Consider the following 24764-nt stretch of genomic DNA (forward strand, 5'->3'; position numbering starts at 1 on the left):
CATTTTCATTGCTACATCAGACAACTGTACATAGATAGCTGCTCAGCTCCAGGGTTTCCTTGATAACATCAACTACCTGGACCAGTCACAGTCTGGCTTCAGGTCTGGCCATGGCACCGAGATGGCTTTGGTCACCTTGGTGGATGATCTCCGCAGGGAGCTGGACAGAGGGAGTGTGACCCTGTTGGTTCTCTGGGACATCTCAGTTGCTTTCGATACCATCGATCATGGTATCCTTCTGGGACGCCTCTCCGAGATGGGCCTTGGAGGTACGGCTTTGTCGTGCCTCCGGTCCTTCCTGGAGGGTCAATCCCAGATGGTGAAGCTGGGAGACGCCTGCTCGGACCCCTGGCCTTTGACCTGTGGGGTCCCGCAAGGCTCCATTCTGTCTACCATGCTTTTCAACATCTACATGAAACTGCTGGGAGAGGTCATGCAGAGTTTTGGAGGTGGGTGCCATCTCTATGCAGATGACACACAACTCTACTACTCTTTTCCACCTAACTCCAAGGAAGCCCCTCGGGTGCTGGATGAGTGCCTGGCCGCTGTGGCTGTCTGGATGAGGATGAACAAGCTGAAGATTAATCCTGACAAGACAGAGGTCCTCCTGGTCGATCGTAAACCAGTATAGGGTGGCAACCTGTGCTAGATGGGGTTGCACTCTCCCTGAAGTCACAGGTCCGCAGTTTGGGGGTCCTCCTGGATTCTTCACTTACGTTTGAGGCTCAGGCATCGGTGGTGACCAGGAGGGCCTTTGCACAGTTAAGACTTGTGCGTCAAATGCGACCGTACCTCAGGAAGGTGGATCTGGCCAAGGTGGTCCATGTCTTAGTCACCTCTAGACTGGATTACTGCAATGCACTCTACGTGGAACTACCCTTGAAAACGGTCCAGAAATTTCAGATGATCCAACGGGTGGCAGCCAGGTTGTTAACTGGGGCTCCTTACAGGGAGCGGTCATCCCTCCTGTTCAGGGAGCTCGACTGGCTGCCATTCATCTACCAATTCAAGGTTCAGGTTCTTACCTATAAACCAATTCAAGGTTCAGGTTCTTACCTATAAAGCCCTGAACGGTTTGGGACCCGCCTACCTACGTGATCGCATCTCTGTATAAGAACCCACACGATCCCTTCGATCTTCTGGAGAGGCCCTGCTCTCGATCCCACCAGCATCGCAGGCGCGTTTGATGGGGACGAGGGAGAGGGCCTTTTCGGTGGTGGCCCCTCGACTCTGGAACTCACTCCCTAAAGACATCAGATAGGCCCTAACTCTGGCAGTCTTCAGGAGGAGCTTGAAGACGTGGCTGTTCCAGTGTGCCTTCCCGGAATAATGAATCCCATACCACTTTGTCCTCCACTTTACATTTCCCTGAGTCTGCTTGTATGCCCTCCACAAACACTAGTATCACCTTTTGTTCATGGCCCAACATTATTTCCAATTTTAACTCTACATTTGGCCTTCCCACTGTTTTAATTATGTGTTGCTTTTTTGATAATGTTGTGTATTTTATTGTCTATGTTTTTTAATTGCTTGTATTGATGTTTTATTGCTTTTGTTGTTATGTTTGGGCTCGGCCTCATGTAAGCTGCATCAAGTCTCTTGGGGAGATGGTAGCGGGGTACAAATAAAGTTAATAATAATAATAATAATAATAATAATAATAATAATAATACTTCCCCATCTTGGAGGCTGTGCTTGGTTCTGGCCACAAGGGGTGCTGTCGCTCCACTTTCCCTGCTAAATAGTTTTGTTCGTAAACTTCCTCCTTGATTGAATCACTGGCATTTTCTGGCATTTTCTTTTGAGTGCCTTAAATACCTCCCCGCTTTAAAACTGTACCTATTTATCTACTCATATTTGTTTTCAAATTGCTAGTAGCATTGCAGCTCAGCCTGTGATTGTGTCTGATGTCAATAGGGATGAGGGTTCTTCTGGAACTGTGTCTGTTGTCAATCAAGATGAGGGTTTTGCTGGGCCTGAGTTAAGCTCAGGAGAGAGGCCCGAGTTGTCTGATGAACTGAGTGTTTCTCCTGCAGATTCACAAGGTCAAATTCCTGGGGATGGGCCACAGCAATCTTTCTCTGAGGATGATTTGTTAGGTGCAGAATTTAATGAGGATGAACTAGACTTTTGTATACGGAGACATAGTTTTCAGGTTCAAAGAAGGTCAATTCGTCTCCAGGAGAACAGAGATAAGAAAGCCTTCTCTGGCTGTAAGGGCAAGAGAAATGCTTTCCTTTCATTTCAGAGGCTAAGAAAGGCTTTATAACGATACCAGTGAAACTTTTCCTGGTATCGATATAAAGCCTTTCTTGGCCTCTGAAATGAAAGGAAAGCAATGTTGATACTTCATGACAGTCTTGTTTCTCCAAGTGGATTTCTAGTTTTATGAATCAAGTTTTGCCAAGTTCCTGTTCTGTTCATTGGATTTTCATGCTGCCTTGTTCTATGGATTCTGTGCCTTAGACCTTGTGTTTTACCTTGTTATCTGGAAGCTTATTGACTGACTTTTATCTTGGAACAACATTGCTTTGAACTATACTGTTTTTACCATTTTATTGCTTTGTTTACATATATCCTTCAATAAACTGCTTGCTAATTTCACTACACTAGTTTGTTTAAAAACAGATGTGTTCCTGTTCTGGCATACAACAGGTAGGCAAAAGCTGGACTAAAGGTCAAGAGCTCACCCCAACCCAATCTTCAAACTGTCAAGCGGTATACAAATACTGTAAATAATAGGCCTGGGTAACAACGCAAAAATTTGTTTCTAAAATCGATATTTAAAATAATTACAAAATTTTCCTTTTAAAAAGTTCGATATTTACGAAATTTCGTAAATGGTAAAAAATTAACGAATCGATTTCCGAAACAATAACGAATCGATTCGTTAATGGCGGACGCGACCGCGAAATATGCTAAAAAACCTCCAAAACCTTCTGAAGCTTCCCTCTCCCTCTGTTCTTGACTGTTGGTGTGATATTATAATTTTTTTTCACTAATTAAACCATAAAACTGGCCCAGACATGCGGAAATAATAACGAAACGACCTCAGAACAATAACGAAACGAATACAATAACGAAATACGAAGCATTTCCAAAACGTGTTTAAAAATTCGTTTTTTTAATGATTGCTCCAGAATGGTTCGTTATCATTTTGTAATTGGAAAAATTAACGAATTATTAACGAATTACGAATTAACGAAACGAAACCGCCCAGGCCTATTGTTTACATATATCCTTCAATAAACTGCTTGCTAATTTCACTACACTAGTTTGTTTAAAAACAGATGTGTTCCTGTTCTGGCATACAACAGGTAGGCAAAAGCTGGACTAAAGGTCAGGAGCTCACCCCAACCCAATCTTCAAACTGTCAAGCGGTATACAAATACTGTAAATAATACTACAGCTGGTGGTTAACCTGCTATGCCAAAGCCCACCCTTTGAATATGCTGTAGTGTCTTTTTGGTTTTTTACCTTTTAAGTCTTTTCTGTTGTGTTTTTCAGTGTATTTATGAGTGATGGTCACTCTTTGGCCTGATAGGTGTATTGTGTCCAAATTTGGTGTCAATTCGTCCAGTGATTATTGAGTTCTGTTAATCCCACAAATGAACATTACATTTTTATTTATATAGATAGATCTCCCCTGCAAAACTGGATGAACCAAATGTTAGAAGAAGACCCACGGAACTTACCCACCAAATCCCATTCGCCGTTCGAAATGTACCCTGAGATTTCAGCTTCTTGCATTTGCAAATCCAGGGACCATCCGCCGTATGTCCAAGAGCCGAACTTCAGCTTACACTTCTGGACATCGAAAGGGAACCAACGCACATCGATGGAGCAAGTGCTCTTGAATATTCCTAGATGAAAGTTCATCAGGAAACACAGGTGAGTTTTTTGTGCATTGTATCACTTCATTATTGGTCGTTGTCGCTTTCCACTCCACTTTTGGTGGCTTCAGGGGCGGCTCAACCATTACGCAAAGTAAGCATTCGCAGTATAGTTGATTTTGCCCAGGGGCGCTCTTGAGGCGCTCTTGGGGAAAAATAGACCTTGACATATGCGAGTTGTAGTTACTGGGATGTATAGTTCACCTACAATCAAAGAGCATTCTGAACTCCACCAATGATGGAATTGAACCAAATATGGCACACAGAACTCCCATGATGAACAGAAAAGATATATCAATGATTGGTTGGGGGGGGGGGGCACCAAAATACTGTTTGCTTACCGTTGAAAATTACCTAGGGCAGTGGTTCTCAACCTTCCTAATGCCGCGACCCCTTAATACAGTTCCTCATCTTATGGTGACCCCCAACCATAATATTATTTTCGTTGTTGCTTCATAACTGTAACTGACCTTGAGTTTGGGAGTTGTAGTTCACCTAGATCCAGAGAGCACTGTGGACTCAAACAGTGATACATCTGGACCTAACTTGGCACAAATACTCAATATGCCCAAATGTGGCATTTGGGGAAAATAGATCTTGACATTTGGGAGTTGTAGTTGCTGGGATTTATAGTTCACCTAAAATCAAAGAGCATTCTGAACTCCACCAACGATGGAATTTAACCAAACTTGGCACACAGAAGTCCCACGACCAACAGAAAATACTGGAAGGGTTTGGTGGGCACTGACCTTGAGTTTGGGAGTTGTAGTTTACCTACATTGAGAGAACATTGTGGACTCAAACAATGATGGATTTGGACCTAACTTGGCACAAATACTCAATGTGTCCAAATGTGGCATTTGGGGGAAATAGATCTTGACATTTGGGAGTTCTAGTTCGCCTACCATCAAAGAACTTTCTGAACTTCACCAATGATGGAATTTAACCAAACTTGGCACACAGAAGTCCCATGACCAACAGAAAATACTGGAAGGGTTTGATGGGCACTGACCTTGAGTTTGGGAGTTGTAGTTCACCAACATCGAGAGAACATTGTGGACTCAAACAATGATGGATTTGGACCTAACTTGGAACAAATACTCAATGTGTCCAAATGTGGCATTTGGGGAAAATAGATCTTGATATTTGGGAGTTCTAGTTCGCCTATCATCAAAGAACTTTCTGAACTTCACCAACGATGGAATTTAACCAAACTTGGCACACAGAAGTCCCACGACCAACAGAAAATACTGGAAGGGTTTGATGAGCGTTGACCTTGAGTTTTGGAGTTGTAGTTCACCTACATCCAGAGAGTATTGTGGACTCAAACAATGATGGATCTGGACCTAACTTGGCACAAATACTCAATATGGCCAAATGTGAATACTGGTGGAGTTTGGGGAAAATAGACCTTGACATTTGGGAGTTGTAGTTGCTGGGATTTATAGTTCACCTAAAATCAAAGAGCATTCTGAACTCCACCAACGATGGAATTTAACCAAACTTGGCACACAGAAGTCCCACGACCAACAGAAAATACTAGAAGGGTTTGATGGGCACTGACCTTGAGTTTGGGAGTTGTAGTTCACCAACATCGAGAGAACATTGTGGACTCAAACAATGATGGATTTGGACCTAACTTGGCACAAATACTCAATGTGTCCAAATGTGGCATTTGGGGAAAATAGATCTTGACATTTGGGAGTTCTAGTTCGCCTATCATCAAAGAACTTTCTGAACTTCACCAACGATGGAATTTAACCAAACTTGGCACACAGAAGTCCCACGACCAACAGAAAATACTGGAAGGGTTTGATGAGCGTTGACCTTGAGTTTTGGAGTTGTAGTTCACCTACATCCAGAGAGTATTGTGGACTCAAACAATGATGGATCTGGACCTAACTTGGCACAAATACTCAATATGGCCAAATGTGAATACTGGTGGAGTTTGGGGAAAATAGACCTTGACATTTGGGAGTTGTAGTTGCTGGGATTTATAGTTCACCTACCATCAAAGAGCATTCTGAACCCCACCAATGATAGAATTGGCCCAAACTTCCCGCTCAGAACCCCCATGACCAACACAACATACTGTGTTTTCTGATGGTGTTTGGCAACCTCTCTAACACCCCCTCGCGACCCCCTCAGGTTGAGAACCACTGATCTAGGGCCACCTCTGGGTGGCTCTTTTTATTTGACCAGGCACCAAGGTTTACACAGAAGAATTATTTCAGATAACCCTGGAGCTTATCTAGAGATATTTCCAAAACCTAACCCCCCCCCCCCCCCCCCCCCCCGCCGTGACTGTCTCTGATCCATTGAGACTGCAGGTACAGGAGTGTCACATTGCATGAAGATTTGCAGTTCTCGTCGATTCATGCTTTGGGGAAAATTTAGCACATTGAAATGATCTTGGGAAAAGAAAGAAATGCCAACAGATTCTGTAGCCCGCAGGCTCAGTGCGCGAATTCTGACAACTTGCAACACTGGCCTTAAGTACAAAAGGCAAGTGTTAGAGCCCTGCATCTTGGGATGTATTTATTTGCTATATTTATATACCCCACAGGCGACTCGGGATGGTTTACAGTTGGTATCAAGACCATAAAATACAATATCAAAGCAATAAAACCATCTGTATATATAATCATAGAATCAAAGAGTTGGAAGAGACCTCATGGGCCATCCAGACCAACCCCATTCTGCCAAGAAGCAGGAATGTTGCATTCAAATCACCCCTGACAGATGGCCATCCAGCCTCTGCTTAAAAGCTTCCAAAGAAGGAGCCTCCACCACACTCCGGGGCAGAGAGTTCCACTGCTGAACGGCTCTCACAGTCATAGAATCATAGAATCAAAGAGCTGGAAAAGACCTCATGGGCCATCCAGTCCAACCCCATTCTGCCAAGAAGCAGGAATATTGCATTCAAATCACCCCTGACAGATGGCCATCCAGCCTCTGTTTAAAAGCTTCCAAAGAAGGAGCCTCCACCACACTCCGGGGCAGAGAGTTCCACTGCTGAACGGCTCTCACAGTCAGGAAGTTCTTCCTCGTTCAGATGGAATCTCCTCTCTTGTAGTTTGAAACCATTATTCCGCGTCCTAGTCTCCAAGGAAGCAGAAAACAAGCTTGCTCCCTCCTCCCTGTGGCTTCCTCTCACATATTTATACATGGCTATCATATCTCCTCTCAGCCTTCTCTTCTTTAGGCTAAACATGCCCAGCTCCTTAAGCCTCTCCTCACAGGGCTTGTTCTCCAGACCCTTGATCATTTTAGTCGCCCTCCTCTGGACACATTCCAGTTTGTCAATATCTCTCTTGAATTGTGGTGCTCAGAATTGGACACAATATTCCAGGTGTGGTCTAACCAAAGCGGAATAGAGCATGGGGAGCATGACTTACCTAGATCTAGACACTCGGCTCCTCTTGATGCAGGCCAAAATCTCGTTGGCTTTTTTTGCCGCCACATCACATTGTTGGCTCATGTTTAACTTGTTGTCCACGAGGACTCCAAGATCTTTTTCACACGTACTGCTCTCAAGCCAGGCATTGTCCCCCCTTCTGTATCTTTGCATTTCGTTTTTCCTGCCAAAGTGGAGTATCTTGCATTTATCCCCGTTGAACTTCATTTTGTTAGTTTTGGCCATTCATCTCTCTAACCTGTCAAGATCATTTTGAATCCTGCTCCTGTCCTCTGGAGTATTGGCTATCCCTCCCAATTTGGTGTCGTCTGCAAACTTGATGATCCTGCCTTCTAGCCCTTCATCTAAGTCATTAATAAAAGTCAGTGTTTGTATGTGTGTTTGTATGTATGCGGCGGGAGGTGTATGTGGCAGCTTTCTGATTGGCTGCCACTGTGGTACAATTTGCATATGGTCTCTGATTGGCCAGTCACAACATTCTAGCATTCTCAAGTGGCTGAAAGAGGAATGGAAATTTGCGTATGGTTTCTGATTGGCCAGCCTCAACAGGAGCCCCCAGTGGCGCAGTGGGTTAAACCCCTGTGCTGGCAGGACTGAAGACTGACAGGTCGCAGGTTCGAATCCGGGGGGGGGGGGGGGGCGTGGATGAGCTCCCTCCGTCAGCTCCAGCTCCTCATGCGGGGACATGAGAGAAGCCTCCCACAAGGATAGTAAAAGATCAAAACATTCTGGCGTCCTCTGGGCAACATCCTTGCAGACGGCCAATTCTCTCACACCAGAAGCGACTTGCAGTTTCTCAAGTCGCTCCTGACACGACCAAAAAGAAAAGCATTCTAACATTCTCAAGTGGATGAGAAGAGAAAGGAAAGGGCCTAAGGGATTTGCAGTACCTTCGCTCCAACCCTAACCCTCTACATCCTACTGCAGTTTGGAAGAGGATGGACCATGGGTGATGGGACTTGCAGTACAACCACTCACTTTCTGAAACTGCTGTGATCTTCGTCCAATGACTGATCAAGACCAAACTTCGCACACAGAGCCCACAAGTCCCATTTTCCATCCTGGTGCAGTTTGGAGGAGGATGGACCACAGATGATGGGACTTGCAGTACCTTCACTAACTTCCTGATATCCACTGCGAGCCATATAAATAACTGATAAAGACCAACCTTGAGACACAATTCCTTTCTCAAATAACCCGGGCAGCGCCGGGTCCCCAAGCTAGTTGAATGATAAAAACCATAACAAAATCAGTAAAAACATGAACATTAAGGTCTCCTATTAGAAACATTGTCCAATCACATAATCCAAACATTCCATTTTACTATGTCTGTTTCATTGTATTTGGAAATGCCTGCTCAAAGAGCCAAGTCTTGACTCTCTTTCAAAATGTTAGAAGGGAGGGGCTGATCTAATATCCTTAGAGAGGGCATTCCATAGCCGAGGGGCCACCACTGAGAAGGCCCTGTCTCTTGTACCCGCCAGCCACGCTTGTGACGAAGGCGGGACCGAGAGCAGGGCCTCTTCAGATGATCTTAAAGTCCTGGAGGGTTAGTCACCTTAGTCACCTCTAGACTGGATTACTGCAATGCACTCTACGTGGGGCTACCCTTGAAAACGGCCAAGAAATTTCAGATGATCCAATGGGCGGCAGCCAGGTTGTTAACTGGGGCTCCTTACAGGGAGCGGTCATCCCTCCTGTTCAAGGAGCTCCACTGGCTGCCATTCATCTACCGGACCCAATTCAAGGTGCAGGTTCTTACCTTCAAAGCCCTGAATGGTTTGGGACCGGCCTACCTGCGTGACCGCATCTCTGTGTACGAACCCACACGATCTCCTCGTTCATCTGCTGAGGCCCTGCTCTCAATCCCACCAGCATCGCAGGCGTGATTGGTGGGGACGAGAGAGAGGGCCTTTTTGGTGGTGGCCCCTCGACTCTGGAACTCACTCCCAAAGGACATCAGGCAGGCCCCAACCCTGGCAGTCTTTAGGAGGAGCTTGAAGACGTGGTTGTTCCAGTGTGCCTTCCCGGAATAATAATCCCATAGCACTTTGTCCCTCCAAAGCACTTTATACTTTTAGGTCTGCTCGTATGTCTTCCACAAACGCCACTATCACCTTTTCGTCCAGGCCTCAGCACTATTTCCAATTTTATTTTTTTACATTTGGCCTTCTCACTGTTTTTAATTGTGTGTTGTCTTATTGATAATGTTGTGTGTTTATTGTTTTTTTAATTGCTTGTACAGTTGTTATAATTGCTTGTATTGTGTTTGGGCTCAGCCTCATGTAAGCCGCGCCGAGTCCCTTGGGGAGATGGTAGCGGGGTACAAATAAAGTATTATTATTATTATTATTATTATTATTATTATTATTATTATTACTATAAGGGGAAATGCCTTTGGACAGGTAATTTGGGCCAGAACCACTTAGGGCTTTATAGGCTAACGCCAGCACTTTGAATTGTGCCCGATAGCAAACTGGCAACCAGTGGATATGGCGCAACACAGGAGTTGTGTGCTCTCCTGTTAGCAATCTGGCTACTGTCCATTGGATCATTTGAAGCTTTTGGGCAGTCTTCAAAGGCAACCCCACGTAGAGAGTGTTGCAGTAGTCTATACGGGATGTAACCAGAGCGTGGACTACCGTGGCCAAGTCAGACTTCCCAAGGTACGGGCGCAGCTGGTGCCAAGCGTTGGACTAGTTGGAGCTTCCGAGCTGTCTTCAAAGGCAACCCCACATAGAGAGCGTTGCAGTAGTCTAAACGGGATGTAACCAGAGCGTGGACTATCGTGGCCAAGTCAGACTTCCCAAGGTACGGGCGCAGCTGGTGCCGAGCGTTGGACTAGTTGGAGCTTCCGAGCTGTCTTCAAAGGCAACCCCACGTAGAGAGCGTTGCAGTAGTCTAAACAGGATGTAACCAGAGCGTGGACTACCGTGGCCAAGTCAGACTTCCCAAGGTACGGGCGCAGCTGGTGCACAAGTTTTAACTGTGCGAATGCTCCCCTGGTCACCTCAATATTCCTGCTTCTTGGCAGAATGGGGTTGGACTGGCTGGCCCATGAGGTCTCTTCCAACTCTTTGATTCTATGATTCTATGATCTATCATTGCAGAACCATACGCCCTATCTCTACTCAAGGTGGTATCCAATACCTACTTTTGCAATTGCAACAACCCTAGTATAACTTCATTGGTGGAGTTGATGTTGAGCACCCCCCTCCCCCAAAATAAGGGATAGTGACTTATAGTTCTGCAAAGGGCAAGGGCACCAGACTACACAACAAAGGTTAAGTCTTGGTCACATTGCCAAGGCACTGACAACAACAAGGACCCCACGAGGCTTTTGGGGAATGGCTGGATCTTGGGACTTCTGCCCTTTGTGAGAGTTGTAGTGTCCAAAAGCGTGAATCAGTTGCAGCACAGCTGGGGTTTCATCTGCCAGCCTTCCCAATGATCATGGACTCTCTGCCTTGGACTTCAGTACATACTATCTCCCTCATGAACTTTCCTCAAAGACCTTTTAAAACATTGGACTACAGGCTTCTTCATAAAAAAATTTAATTCTCTTATTAAATATACTTGGAATGTGGGACAAAGATAGGGTTTCGTTGCTATGAAATGCTTATGATTATGAATGTATGTATCTTGCTATGAAATATTGCCTTTCCCCTTTGCCTTTTGCCCTAGAAAATGTGACCAAGGACTGTTGAAATGCTCGAGGGAGAATCCCTGCCTCCCTCGAAACTCTTTTGTTGATCAACTCATCTGCATGAAACAATAGCCATTATGATTTCTTTATCTCGCCCTCTGAGCATGTCTAGTGAGATGCAATATTGCTTCTTGGCAGAACGGGGTTGGACTGGATGGCCCGTGAGGTCTCTTCCAACTCTTTGATTCTATGATTCTATGATTCTATGAGGATGTCTATGAGACTTTGGGAAAAAAGATTAAATTCACAAAGGGCAGCGTTGACCCCACTGAGGTCCGCCGCCTGATCCTGTTTGTTTTCTTCCCAAAACTCAAGGACAGGAAAGCCTTTCAGATGAAGATTGCGCCTTGCCTGCCAAAAACAAAGCCTCACATTCCAGCTGGTTGGCAATCCCTAATCCCATCATTTCCCCCCATTGTCCGCGGACATCCCGCCTTGCCTACTTCTGATTCGTCCATCCATAGAGGCGAAGGAACTTGCTGATTGGCCCATGGCGAGGCGGGCCAGCAAGCCTCCTCCCAGCTGTTTGCGCTGTCAACCAATCAGCGCGAAGCCAGGCGGAGAGGGGCGGGCGGGAAATTCAAAAGGTTTTGCTGTATTTTGTCTATAAAAATGCCTGTAAAATGCCTAGCAGTATGCTTGTGGTGGAATGATTCCTGCAATGCATCCAATCTCAGCTGAATCGCTAATAAAACACCTCGATCACTGAAATTCTTCCGCTTTTGGTGGAGATTTATTATTTTAAATATTTTTATCGCTGAAATTGGCTTTTCCTGGCCTCACCAAGGTTTAAGGACTCTCTTTGGTGTAGTCCTCAGGGATCTTCTCTCACAGGGAGATCCCTCCGAAAGGGAGCTCGATATCAGAGTTTTGCAGCAAAGCTAAATCCCTCTAGTTTTCAGACACAGTATCCTGAGAAATGTCATTTCTGTAGCAATCCGGACACATTCTTACCTGGGGGAAGATACTGGCAATATCCAGAGGAGTTCACCAAAACGTTGGTATGAAATGTGGCATCAAAGCGCTCATCTGCACTGAAACAAGAACAAAGCAAAGGACAATTATTCCATCAATTATCAAATTCAGTTTTACGTAAGTGTACCAAGATGTGGTTGCCATAGTTGGGCCACCAAAGTCTTGCAACATCTGGAGAGCCAACTTTGGAATCACCCAATATTTATTATTTACTAGCTGTACCCTGCCACGCGTTGCTGTAGCCTACAGTAAGAATTTTCAGAGTAGAGGTAGACATCTGGACTATTATGAAAGAGAGGTACTTACCTATTCCTTCCCCCCTTTTTCTTCCCCTTCCCCTTTCTCTCCTTTCTTCCTTCTCTACCTCTTTCTTTCATTCCTTCTTTCACTCTTTGGTTTCATCCTTCCTTCTCTCTTTCCTTCCTTCCCTCCCTCCCCCTTTCTCTACTTCTTCCTGTGTCTCCTTTCTTTCCTCCCTGTTTCCTTCCTTCTTTCACTTTTTATTTCCTTTTCTCCTTCCTTCCTTCTTTACCTCTTTCCTGCCTTCCCTTCCCTTCCCTTTTTTCTTTCCTTACTACTTTCTCTTCTTCCTTTCTTCAGTACCTCTTTCTTTCCTTCCTTCCTTCTCTCCTTCCTTCCCTCTTTCCTTCTTTCGCTCCCTCCTTCCTTCTCTCCTTCCTTCCTGTCTGTTCTCCCCCAATACCATGGTAGAGTCCCTTCTAAGTCTATTCTATGAGTCGATTTAATATAGTAATATATAGTAGTAACATTATATTATATAGTAGTATATATAATAATAATATATATGTATAATATATACATATAATATATATACACACATATCACACCAACCAGTGATTCAACATCCATGCTTATGTGTGTGCATGTGCGCGCACGCATGTGTGTGTCTAGACTGCCATATAATCCAGTCCTAAGTAGATAATCTGGATTTTACATGGCAGTGTGGAAGGTTTGACTGTAGATTTAATAAAGGAGGATGAAGCTGGTGAGGGGAGGAGAAGAAGGAAGGAAAGAAAGGGAGGAAGGGAGGGAAGGAGAAGGAAGGGAAGTAGAGAAAGGGAGGGAGGGAGGGAGGGGGTTGGACTGGATGGCCTTTAGGGCTCCCTTCCAACTGGTTGGCCATCTGTTGTGAGGGCTTTGATGGTGTCTTGCTTTGCTGCCAAATGAGGTTGGGCTGGATGGTCTTTGCAGCTCCTTTCCAAATAATGTCAGTTTCGTGTGTCCCTATGACCCCCTCCTTCCCATGTCGTGGATTCCACTTTGTAGCCCCATTTCTTAAGGTTGGCTCTGCATCTCGTGGTGCCAGAGCACAGTCTGTTCAGCACCTTCCAAGTCGCCCAGTTTTCTGTGTGCCCAGGAGGGAAGTCTCTCATTTGATATTGATTGATGTTTTGGATTTTAGCCTGCCACTTTTGGACTCTCACTTGCTGAGGTATTCCAGCAAGTGTCTCTGGAGAAAACTACTTCTTGATTTAAGGTGTTGGCATGCTGGCTGATATTCAAACAAGGGTGATACTCCTATACTAAGATTTCCAATACTTGGACCCTGATTTTTATACTATTTTGCTTAATTGCTTTTCATATATCATAGAATCATAGAATCAAAGAGTTGGAAGAGACCTCATGGGCCATCCAGTCCAACCCCATTCTGCCAAGAAGCAGGAATATTGCATTCAAATCACTTCTGACAGATGGCCATCCAGCCTCTGTTTAAAAGCTTCCAAAGAAGGAGCCACCACCACACTCCGGGGCAGAGAGTTCCACTGCTGAACGGCTCTCACACTCAGGAAGTTCTTCCTCATGTTCAGGTGGAATCTCCTCTCTTGTAGTTTGAAGCCATTGTTCCGCGTCCTAGTCTCCAGGGAAGCAGAAAACAAGCTTGCTCCTTCCTCCCTGTGGCTTCCTCTCACATATTTATACATGGCTATCATATCTCCTCTCAGCCTTCTCTTCTTCAGGCTAAACATGCCCAGCTCCTTAAGCCGCTCCTCACAGGGCTTGTTCTCCAGACCCTTGATCATTTTAGTCGCCTTCCTCTGGACACATTCCAGCTTGTCAATATCTCTCTTGAATTGTGGTGCCCAGAATTGGACACAATATTCCAGGTGTGGTCTAACCAAAGCAGAATAGAGCATGGGGAGCATTACTTCCTTAGATCTAGACACTATGCTCCTATTGATGCAGGCCAAAATCCCACTGGCTTTTTTTGCCGCCACATCACATTGTTGGCTCATGTTTAACTTGTTGTCCACGAGGACTCCAATATCTTTTTCGCACGTACTGCTCTCGAGCCAGGCATTGTCCCCCATTCTGTATCTTTGCTTTCGTTTTTTCTGCCTAAGTGGAGTATCTTGCATTTGTCCCCACTGAACTTCATTTTGTTAGTTTTGGCCATTCATCTCTCTAATCTGTCAAGATCGTTTTGAATTCTGCTCCTGTCCTCTGGAGTATTGGCTCTCCCTCTCAATTTGGTGTCATCTGCAAACGTGATGATCCTGCCTTTGGCCAGTAGCTGTCCACTTGGCATGCCTCTGGTATTGCTATAAAAAGGTCCTCCATTGTGCCTGTGGCAGGGCTCAGGTTGCATTGTAGTAGGTGGTCTGTGGTTTGGTCTTCTCCACACTCGCATTTCGTAGACTCCACTTTGTGGCCCCATTTCTTAAGTTTGGCTTTGCATCTCGTGGTGCCAGAGTGCAGTCTGTTCAGCACCTTCCAAGTCACCCATTTTTCTGTTTGCCCAGGAGGGAGTCTCTCATTTGGTATCAGTCATTGATTGAGTTTCTGGGTTTTAGCCTGCCACTTTTGGACTCTCGCTTGCTGAGGTATTCCAGCAAGTGTCTCTGTAGAAAACTATTTCTTGCTTTAAGGTGTTGGAATGCTGGCTGATATCCAAACAAGGGTGATACTCCTATACTAAAATTTCCGATACTTGGACCCTGATTTTTTTGTATACGATTTTGCTGAATTGCTTTTCATATATATTCTTAATAAACTGCTTTGCTATTTTATCTTGGACTGGAGTGCGTGTTAAGTACAGAGGTGCTTCCCAGCCTTGGAGTGCAACACACATAAACGACAGATTTGGAGCAAGGCTTCATCTAATGGCCTTAGGGCACAGAAGATGGAGTCTGGATCCTTCAGAAGCAAAAAAAACCTCCACATCTTTGTTGTTTTCTATTTGAATGCAATTTTTTAAAACTATTTTGCATTTCTGCTGAAGAGAAGCAGGTCACTTATAAGGGATTCCTTTGAGAGCCTCTTGAAAGCCGGTTGCAGTTCTTCAAATACCTTTCTTCCCGAAGCAAAATAACAACACAAAAAAAAATGGCACAGAAGGATTATGTAGGCATTTGCCCGGGCAATCCTACAGAACGAAAATCAGGATGGATATATGAACAGTTTGCAAACAAAGCTATGCACCGCATTCCAAAAGCATCAAGTTCCCAGCTGTCTCCTCCCGATTGTTCAAGTTGCCAGCAGAAGGCTTCCAATACTGTGTTTAATACATTTGTCAATCTCTCAGCAAGGCGTGTGTTCGGAATCGGCAGCCAGGGAGAGCTAAACATCACAGCTGTCAAATGCTACCGCTAAGCTAGCAATCTCGGGTTGGATATGGCTACAAAGCATGGGAAGCAGGAAACTATTTATTGTCTCTTCTCTCCTTGCCTTAGTTGTGTTGTTCTCATGAGAGTTTCCTGATATATTTAGGAAGGTCCTCCATTGTGCATGTGGCAGGGCTCAGGGTGCATTGCAGCAGGTGGTCAGTGGTTTGTTCTTCTCCGCACTCACATGCCGAGGATTCCACCCTGTAGCCCCATTTCTTAAGATTGGCTCTGCATCTCGTGGTGCCAGAGCTCGGTCTGTTCAGCGCCTTCCAAGTCGCCCAGTCTTCTGTGTGCCCAGGGGGGAGTCTCTCATTTGGTATCAGCCATGGGTTTGAGCCTGCCACTTTTGGACTCTCGCTTGCTGGGGTGTTCCAGCGAGTGTCTCTGTAGATCTAAGAAAACTATGTCTTGATTTAAGTCGTTGACGTGCTGGCTGATACCCAAACAGGGGATGAGCTGGAGATGTCTCTGCCTTGGTCTTTTCACTATTGGCTGCTACTTCCCGGCGGATGTCAGGTGGTGCAATACCGGCTAAGCAGTGTAATTTCTCCAGTGGTGTAGGCGCAGACACCCCGTGATAATGCGGCATGTGTCATTAAGAGCCACATCTACTGTTTTAGTGTGGTGAGATGTGTTCCACACTGGGCATGCATACTCAGCAGCAGAGTAGCACAGCGCAAGGGCAGATGTCTTCACTGTGTCTGGTTGTGATCCCCAGGTTGTGCCAGTCAGCTTTCGTATGATGTTGTTTCTAGCGCCCACTTTTTGTTTGATGTTCAGGCAGTGCTTCTTGTAGGTCAGAGCACGGTCCAAAGTGACTCCCAGGTATTTGGGTGTGTTGCAATGCTCCAGTGGGATTCCTTCCCAGGTAATCCTCAGAGCTCAGGATGCTTGTCTGTTCTTAAGGTGAAAGGCGCATGTCTGTGTTTTAGATGGATTAGGGATCAGTTGGTTTTCCCTGTAATAGGCAGTAAGAGAACCTAGAGCTTCAGAGAGCTTCTGTTCTACCATCTCAAAGCTCCCTGCTTGAGCAGTAATGGCATGATCATCAGCATAGATGAAACTCTCTGTCCCTTCTGGCAGTGGCTGGTCATTTGTGTAGATGTTGAACATGGATGGAGCAAGCACGCTCCCCTGAGGCAGGCCGTTCTTCTGTTTCCGCCTTCTGCTTCTCTGGCCCTGGAACTCAACAAAAAAGCTCCTGTTTTGTAGCAGGTTTCCTATGAGGCGGGTGAGGTGGTCGTCCTTTGTGATATTATACATTTTTCTCAGGAGGAGGCCGTGGTGGTTCACAGTATCATAGGCTGCTGACAGGTCTATGAAGACAGCTCCTGTGATCTGCTGCCTTTCAAATCCATCTTCTGTGTGCTGAGTCAGGTTCAGCACTTGCGATGTGCAGCTTTTGCCTTTTCTGAAGCCAGCTTGCTGTGGGACCAGTTTCCTGATAATCATTTTTTAGTCCTTGCTTTCCCTTTTTTATTCGGCTGTCTGTTCCATTTCTGTACTAGCGACAGGATCTTGGGTAACTCAAGTCATCATGTCTTCAATAAGAACACTTACAGAAGTTGATAAACTGGCAAATGAAAATGTTGGCAATTACTGAAGAGAAACAAAAGTCTGCCAAGATGTCTTTTTCGAGCGGAGCATATGCTCAGCTGCAAACCACAACTGTGCTTTCCCAGTCCCTTCCGGAGACTATATTTAGTGAAGCTGAGCCAAGCGTGGATCTCTTTTGCTGCAAATTAAACCCCTCACCAACCAAAGTAAAAGAAAAGTCCTGATGATTTCTGTAACCAAGACAGGCTATTTTCACCAAGTCCTCCCTGAAATCTGAGGAAGGACCCACAATTCAGACTTTGCGTATAGATCTTCAGTATCTCCAGGTGAGAAGATCCTCCAATATCAGCAAAGACAGATCACTTTTATGAAGGCATGATGAAAATACATGATGCACATATTGGAAAATATATATTGAATGTAACCATATTGGAGATAGGAATTAGAAAATACATGAAATCACAAAGGGAGATGTATGTATTAGGCTTGGTTGATCTGGTTCGGAAGTTTCTAAAATCGGAATGAATTCGTATTTAAATGATTTTAGAAACAATTTCGAGCCATGCCGGAATAGTGTGAGGAGTAATTACGAATTGAAACAATTTACCCATTTTTCGGAATTATTTTTGTATGTCTGGTGCAAACTTTACAATCTCGCAGTTTCCCTGGCCTCCCTGGCGATGCGGAAGGGCGAGGTGGGTGCGGCTACACCCAGTTCTTCCTGAAGGCCACGCCCCCAGTGGCCGTCAAGAAGTGCTGGGTGTAGCCATGCCCACCTCGCCCTTCCGCATCGCCGCTTGTTGCCAGGGAGGGCAGGGAAACTGCGAGATTGTAAATCTGGTGCAGACTTTACAATCTCGCAGTTTCCCTGGCCTCCCTGGCAACAAGCGGCGATGCGGAAGGGCGAGATGTGTGTGGCTACGCCCAGCTCTTCCTGAAGGCCACGCCCCCAGTGGCCGTCAAGAAGAGCTGGGCATAGCTACATCCACTAGGCCTGGGTAACAACGGAAAAATTTGTTTCTAAAATCGATTCGTTTTTTGGGGGTTTTTGCGTTTCGTTATTTAAAATAATTACAAAATTTTCCTTTAAAAAAGTTCGATATTTACGAAATTTCGTAAATGTGAAAAAAATTACAAAACAATAACGAATCGATTTCTGAAACAATAACGAATCGATTCGTTAATGGCGGACGCGACCGCGCAATATGCTAAAAAACCTCCAAATGGGACAGGGGGAACTTCTGAAGCTTAATTAAACCAAAAACAACTATAAAAACCCTTAGAAAACCAAAAACAACTATAAAACTTGCCCCAGACATGCGGAAATAATAACGAAACGACCTCAAAACGATAACGAAACGAATACAATAACAAAATACAAAACATTTACGAAACGATTTAAAAATTCGTTTTTTAAAAAAATTGCTCCAGACTGGTTCGTTATCGTTTTGTAATTGAAAAATTAACGAATTTTTTAACGAATTACGAATTAACGAAATGAAACCGCCCAGCCCTAGTAGCTACATCCACCTCATTCCCCTGCCTGCCATCCATCGCCATTCAGTCACCCAGGGGAGGCAAACTGCGAGATTAGTTTTAAAAATCTCGCAGTTTGCCTTTCCTGGGTGACTGAATGGCGATGGATGACAGGGGAATGAGGTGGGCGTGGCTACGCCCAGCTCCTCCTGAAGGCCATGCCCTCAGTGGCCTTCAGGAACAGCTGTTCTTACCAACGTTCCACCTCCTCCCTATTTGCATCGCCGGGTGTGCAAAGCCGCCGATGCAAAGAGGAAGGAAGTGGCCATGGGAAAGAACAGCTGTTCCTGAAGGCCACTGGGGGCGTGGCCTTCAGGAAGAGCTGGGCATAGCCACACACACCTCGCCCTTCCACATTGCCAGCGAGGCCAGGGAAACTGTGAGATTTTAAACTAACAGGGGGAGGGACACCTTCCATTAACGAAGTAAACAAAGCTATTCAGATTTTTGCTATTTCTGATCTTTTTTTTCAAGAAAATTTGAGAAATAATTTAAAATCAAAATGCCAGCGCCCCCTATATACGAAACGAGTTTACAACCATTTTTTTCTTGATCAACCAAGCCTAGTATGTATGCATGAACTTCATTTCAATTGGGCAAATTAGATGTCACAGAGAGGCCAGGCTCTAGGAAATGAATGTCTAAAGGCTTCTGGCAGATTTCAAGAGATTCTTCCATTTTGGTACCATCAGGACTTATCGTAAGATTAATGAGCCTGGCTATCAAGAGGCTTCTTCAGGAAGGACTTATCTCAGGGTGGATGGAAGCTCTTGCTATCAGTAGCTTGGTAGACATTCTGGCTCTATGGGGTATGCGATGGTCCTCTTAATGAGCACTCTTTAGATAAAGGTGCTTAATGGAAGATTGAAGGTGTTGAAGTTAAAATCTTGGAGTCAATGTAAAAGTGGAATTTTGTGATGCACATTGTGATGCTTGTATGATGTATGCATATTATTTTAAAGGGTATATAAACCAGGGCAATTCTTTTGTTCAGTACCCTGTTTTCTGGAACACCAGCAGAGTCCATATCCGGTTGGCGCCAAATGAGAATAAACTGTGTTTTTACAGACCTCAGGAACTCTCTTTTTTTGTCTCTTTTCCTCTTTTCCTCAAACTTTCTCCCTGCCATTTCAATTCCTTCAAATGGGTTGTTGTAGGTTTTTTGGGCTGTATGACCATGTTCCAGAAGCATTCACTCCTGACGTTTTGCCTGCATCTGTGGCAGGCATCCTCAGAAGTTGTGAGGTCTGTTAGAAACTAGGAAAATTGACTTTTATACATCTGTGGAATGTCCAGGGTGGGAGAAAGAACTCTGGTCTGTTGGAGGTCAGTGTGAATGAGACAAGAGTCCAACAGACAAGAGTTCTTTCTCCCTGCCTGGACTTTCCACAGATATATACAATGTTTCTTCACTTACACATATTACGAAAACCGGAACATACACCCACATGTGGTGGGAATGCGAAAAAATACAAAAGTTCCATGAAATAATCAAGAAGGAAATGGAGGAGCTATTAGGGATAGATATAGAATGGAACAAGACTCAATTTTTGACTCAGAAAATGGAAGGTAAAGGTAAATTTAAAGAATGAGAGGAAATAATAAAACATATGATGCAAGCCTCAGTTGCCCTAGGCTGGAAGGACCACAAGAAATGCGATATAAAAACTTGGTATAAATATCTAGCCAACTATATACTCCAAGATTATATTAGTGAAAGGAAAAGTTACTATAGGACGGGGGGGGGGGGGGAAGAGAGATGGGGTGGTGGTGGTGATGGGACTGGGGAAAATACTGGTATTTTGACTGCTTATTTTGAAGATTGTATGTTTCTATGTATGGTACAATAAATATTTAAAAAATTTAAAAAAGTTCCAGGACCACCTGCGGTAAGTGAAAAACTGCGACATAGGGACACTATTCTTGGGAGGAGAGCAAGGACAAATCTCGATAAAATAGTGAAGAGTAGAGACATCACACTGGCAACAAAGTTCTGTATAGTTAAAGCAATTGTATTCCCCATAGTAACCTATGGATGTCCAGAGGAGGGCGACTAAAATGATCAAGGGTCTGGAGAACAAGCCCTATGAGGAGCGGCTTAGGGAACTGGGCATGTTTAGCCTGAAGAAGAGAAGGCTGAGAGGAGATATGATAGCCATGTATAAATATGTGAGAGGAAGCCACAGGGAGGAGGGAGCAAGCTTGTTTTCTGCTTCCTTGGAGACTAGGACGCGGAACAATGGCTTCAAACTACAAGAGAGGAGATTCCATCTGAACATGAGGAAGAACTTCCTGACTGTGAGAGCCGTTCAGCAGTGGAACTCTCTGCCCCGGAGTGTGGTGGAGGCTCCTTCTTTGGAAGCTTTTAAGCAGAGGCTGGATGGCCATCTGTCAGGGGTGATTTGAGTGCAATATTCCTGCTTCTTGGCAGGGGGTTGGACTGGATGGCCCATGAGGTCTCTTCCAACTCTTTGATTCTATGATTCTATGATTCTATGTGAGAGCTGGACCATAAGGAAGGCTGAGCAAAGGAAGAGAGGCGCTTTTGAGGAAAATCCTAAGAGTGCCTTGGACCATGAGAAAATCCAACCAGTCCATCCTCCAGGAAATAAAGCCTGGCTGCTCACTGGAAGGAAGGATATTAGAGGTAAAGATGAAGTCCTTTGGCCACATCTTGAGAAGACAGGAAAGCTTGGAGAAGAGAATGGTGCTGGGGAAAATGGAAGGAAAAAGGAAGAGGGGCCAACCAAGAGCAACATTGACTTTGAAGGAGCTGGGGGTAGCTGCTGTCAGTGAGCTCTGGCCTGGGCTGGTCCAGGAGGTCACAAAGAGTTGAAAGAGTTCCCAGTGACATCCAGAACGTTTCGTGGCTTGAGTGACGATTCAAACCGTGTTCTCCAGAACCGTCATTCACACAGAGAAATACAACTCAGCTGATAGCCTAGACATGAGCCATTTAGGGCTTTATAGGTCATAAGCAATGCTTTGAATCGTGCCTAGAAGCAAACTAGCTGCCCGTGGTGTTGGAATAATATAGTCTTTGTAATCTTTGATAGGATCATATAGAACACACCTGTTCTGCTGACCTCCCTTGGAGCGTTTTGGAAGCCCTTCGCTTTCATTTTCCCCTCTTTTGAGATTCATATAACTACACAGGTCAAGGTTTTAACACGAGCGTAGAAAAACTAAACTAGAATTTGACAAGAAGATGTAGCTGGCTCCACGAAGAACTCTGGAGCAAGGTTCATCCCAAACAATTGATTGAGAACCGCAGCACGGGGATAGAGAGAAGCTCTCTCAAAACATGCGGTAAGCCAACTGGATTTGTCAGGTCTGAGAAGGAGAGCATAAAGGTGATTGATCGAGAGAGAAGGAAAGTGACAACCGCATAAACAAACAGTATGAGGCATCACCACCATCTGTAGCATCAGAGGATGAGTGAGATGAAGGAACCACTGGTGACAATGGATGCTCCAAGTAGAAACCAAGCTACCGTTGTCAGAAACGCATCTCCTCGAGACAAAGGCAGACAATCTGGTTTCTTTCATCCTGAGCAGGAATGGGTTGAGTCAATGGACATATGGTAAAGAAGGTTGGAGACTCTCGAAGGCACCAAGGAAGCCAGAGTGCTGTGTTGCTTCCACGGCAGAAGAAAGCAAGTGACCTATTCCAGGAGAGGAAGTGGGAAAGACAGATGCCATGTTTGTTTATCCTTCCAGCCTGGGAGGGATATGTTGAGAAGGGCAGGAGCCACAGGAGGTTGGAGGAATATGGTTCTTGCTCAGGGGCTGGCACGGTTCCTCCGACGGAGCAGCCAACTGATTGTGCCTCCGGTCTTGGAAACACATTGCGGGGAAGATGTGCAGCATCTGCTCTTAAACCGATTAAGCCAATGCGGTGTGGAGAGGCTGCAATGCTGGGATGGGGTTGAAAATAGGGACAAGCATAACTTTTCAGGCCGTATCCTTCTTCTGTGCTTATGCCGATTTAACGCTCATTGAGGGTGCATTTCTCCTAGCCAGAAACACGATCCATCATGTTGCAAGACAGACCCGTTAAAGCACCAGACCAATATTAATTAAAGTACAGTTTGTTAGTTAACAATCGAAAAGGAGCCAAAAACTAACTCAAAAAGGCTCAAAACACTTATTCTTCAGTGTGAAACATAAAATTACCCACAATTGGGCCAAAAAACAAGACCTGGAAAATAACCCAGATTAAACCGGAATATAATCCAGTTTAAACTTAAAGTTATGCAAACAGCAGGAAAAAGCACTCAAAACAAACGAAGATAGTCTCAGCACACAAAGGGTCGTCACAGCACACAAGAGTAGTCAGAAACACCGAGGTCATCCACCATGGTCAGTCCAAAACGAAGTTGTCGTCCCAAAGAAGCAAGCATAGTGAATCCAATCCGCGTAGTAGAGGGAGAAGTCAGCATACACGAAAATACAGTCCAGGTCCAGGTCTTACACAAAGCCAATCCAGGTCTTACACAAAGCCAAAACGGAGAACGGCAGCTGAGCAGGTCCACATAAGTCTTCCCAAACACAGCTCACAGACACCCATCAACACCTTGCCTACTGCAAGAAGTTCCCATTTCCCAACCCCACTTTTATTTACAATTCTTCCTCTGAGCTGGAACTAGCCAACGCCCTGCCAACACCCTTTGCAGCTCAAGCCCCTTGCCCCAATTCCTCCTCCAAACTAGAATCAGACAATGCCCCACCATTTCTCCTTCCACCTGAAGCCCCTTGCCGATCTCTCCAGTCTCCCCATCTTCTATCCAAACTTCTATCCTGTTTGAAGACTCAGGATCTTCCTCTGGTGCCAAAAGAACCGGTTTGAAGGCACTTGAGACTTCCAATGTTGTTCAGGTTGGTCTGAACATGAAGCATAAGACTCAAGGGTAAAAACTTCAGAACTGGTGCTGAGAGGTTATTTAAGCAGGGGCTTTTAGAGCCAAGTCACTTACTCACGTCCATCCGATAGAAACTCTGATGGCACAATGAAAAGGGAAGCACTCCCCTCCTCCAGGAAGAGGTGGAGCCAAACAATACTGATTGACAGCTATAAGTAGCCAATCAATCCAACCATACATAAGCAAAGTAAAAAGGCAGGATTAGGCTTGATACAACAGTTTAAATCTTGCAACTAACAGTTCTACACATAGGTGGTGCCACTCGCGCCATCACATTATTGATGTGTTGTTGGGCTTGGCCTCATGTAAGCCGCTCCGAGTCCCTTGGGGACATGGTGGCGGGGTATAAATAAATTATTATTATTATTATTATTATTATTATTATTATTATTGACAGACAGCGGGGGGGGGGGGGGGGGGACAGAACAACCTAGTGATTCAAGCCATGAAAGCCTTCAACAATACAAAAGAATCCTTGCTGTTTTGCATCTGCTGGTATTTGTTATGGTTATAGAATCATAGAATAGAATCATAGAATCAAAGAGTTGGAAGAGACCTCATGGGCCATCCAGTCCAACCCCCTGCCAAAAAGCAGGAATATTGCATTCAAATCACCTCTGACAGATGGCCATCCAGCCTCTGTTTAAAAGCTTCCAAAGAAGGAGCCTCCACCACACTCCAGGGCAGAGAGTTCCACTGCTGAACGGCTCTCACAGTCAGGAAGTTCTTCCTCATGTTTAGATGGAATCTTCTCTCTTGTAGTTTGAAGCCATTGTTCCGTGTCCTAGTCTCCAGGGAAGCAGAAAACAAGCTTGCTCCCTCCTCCTCCCTGTGGCTTCCTCTCACATATTTATACATGGCTATCATATCCCCTCTCAGCCTTCTCTTCTTCAGGCTAAACATGCCCAGCTCCTTAAGCCGCTCCTCATAGGGCTTGTTCTCCAGACCTTTTATCATTTTAGTCGCTCTCCTCTGGACACATTCCAGCTTGTCAATATCTCTCTTGAATTGTGGTGCCCAGAATTGGACACAATATTCCAGATGTGGTCTAAGCAGAGCAGAATAGAGGGGTAGCATTACTTCCCTAGATCTAGACACTATGCTTCTCTTGATGCAGGCCAAAATCCCATTG

At 45.0% G+C, this 24764-nt stretch overlaps 1 protein-coding gene across 2 annotated transcripts in view; it reads right to left on the bottom strand.

Annotated features, from left to right (window-relative positions):
- The window catches only part of LOC132762611 (neuronal acetylcholine receptor subunit alpha-7), a 155401-nt gene that overhangs the window by 23691 nt on the left and 106946 nt on the right, over positions 1–24764 (bottom strand). For both annotated transcript variants that reach the window (XM_067471251.1, XM_067471252.1), the window contains 2 exons: positions 11972–12051; positions 3696–3863 (listed from right to left, as the gene is read on the bottom strand). In XM_067471251.1, coding sequence (XP_067327352.1) covers positions 3696–3863; positions 11972–12051 — 248 coding nt within the window. The remainder of the gene's footprint in view (positions 1–3695; positions 3864–11971; positions 12052–24764) is intronic.

The sequence above is a fragment of the Anolis sagrei genome, chromosome 9, assembly GCF_037176765.1.
Source record: "Anolis sagrei isolate rAnoSag1 chromosome 9, rAnoSag1.mat, whole genome shotgun sequence".
Lineage (NCBI taxonomy): Eukaryota > Metazoa > Chordata > Lepidosauria > Squamata > Dactyloidae > Anolis > Anolis sagrei.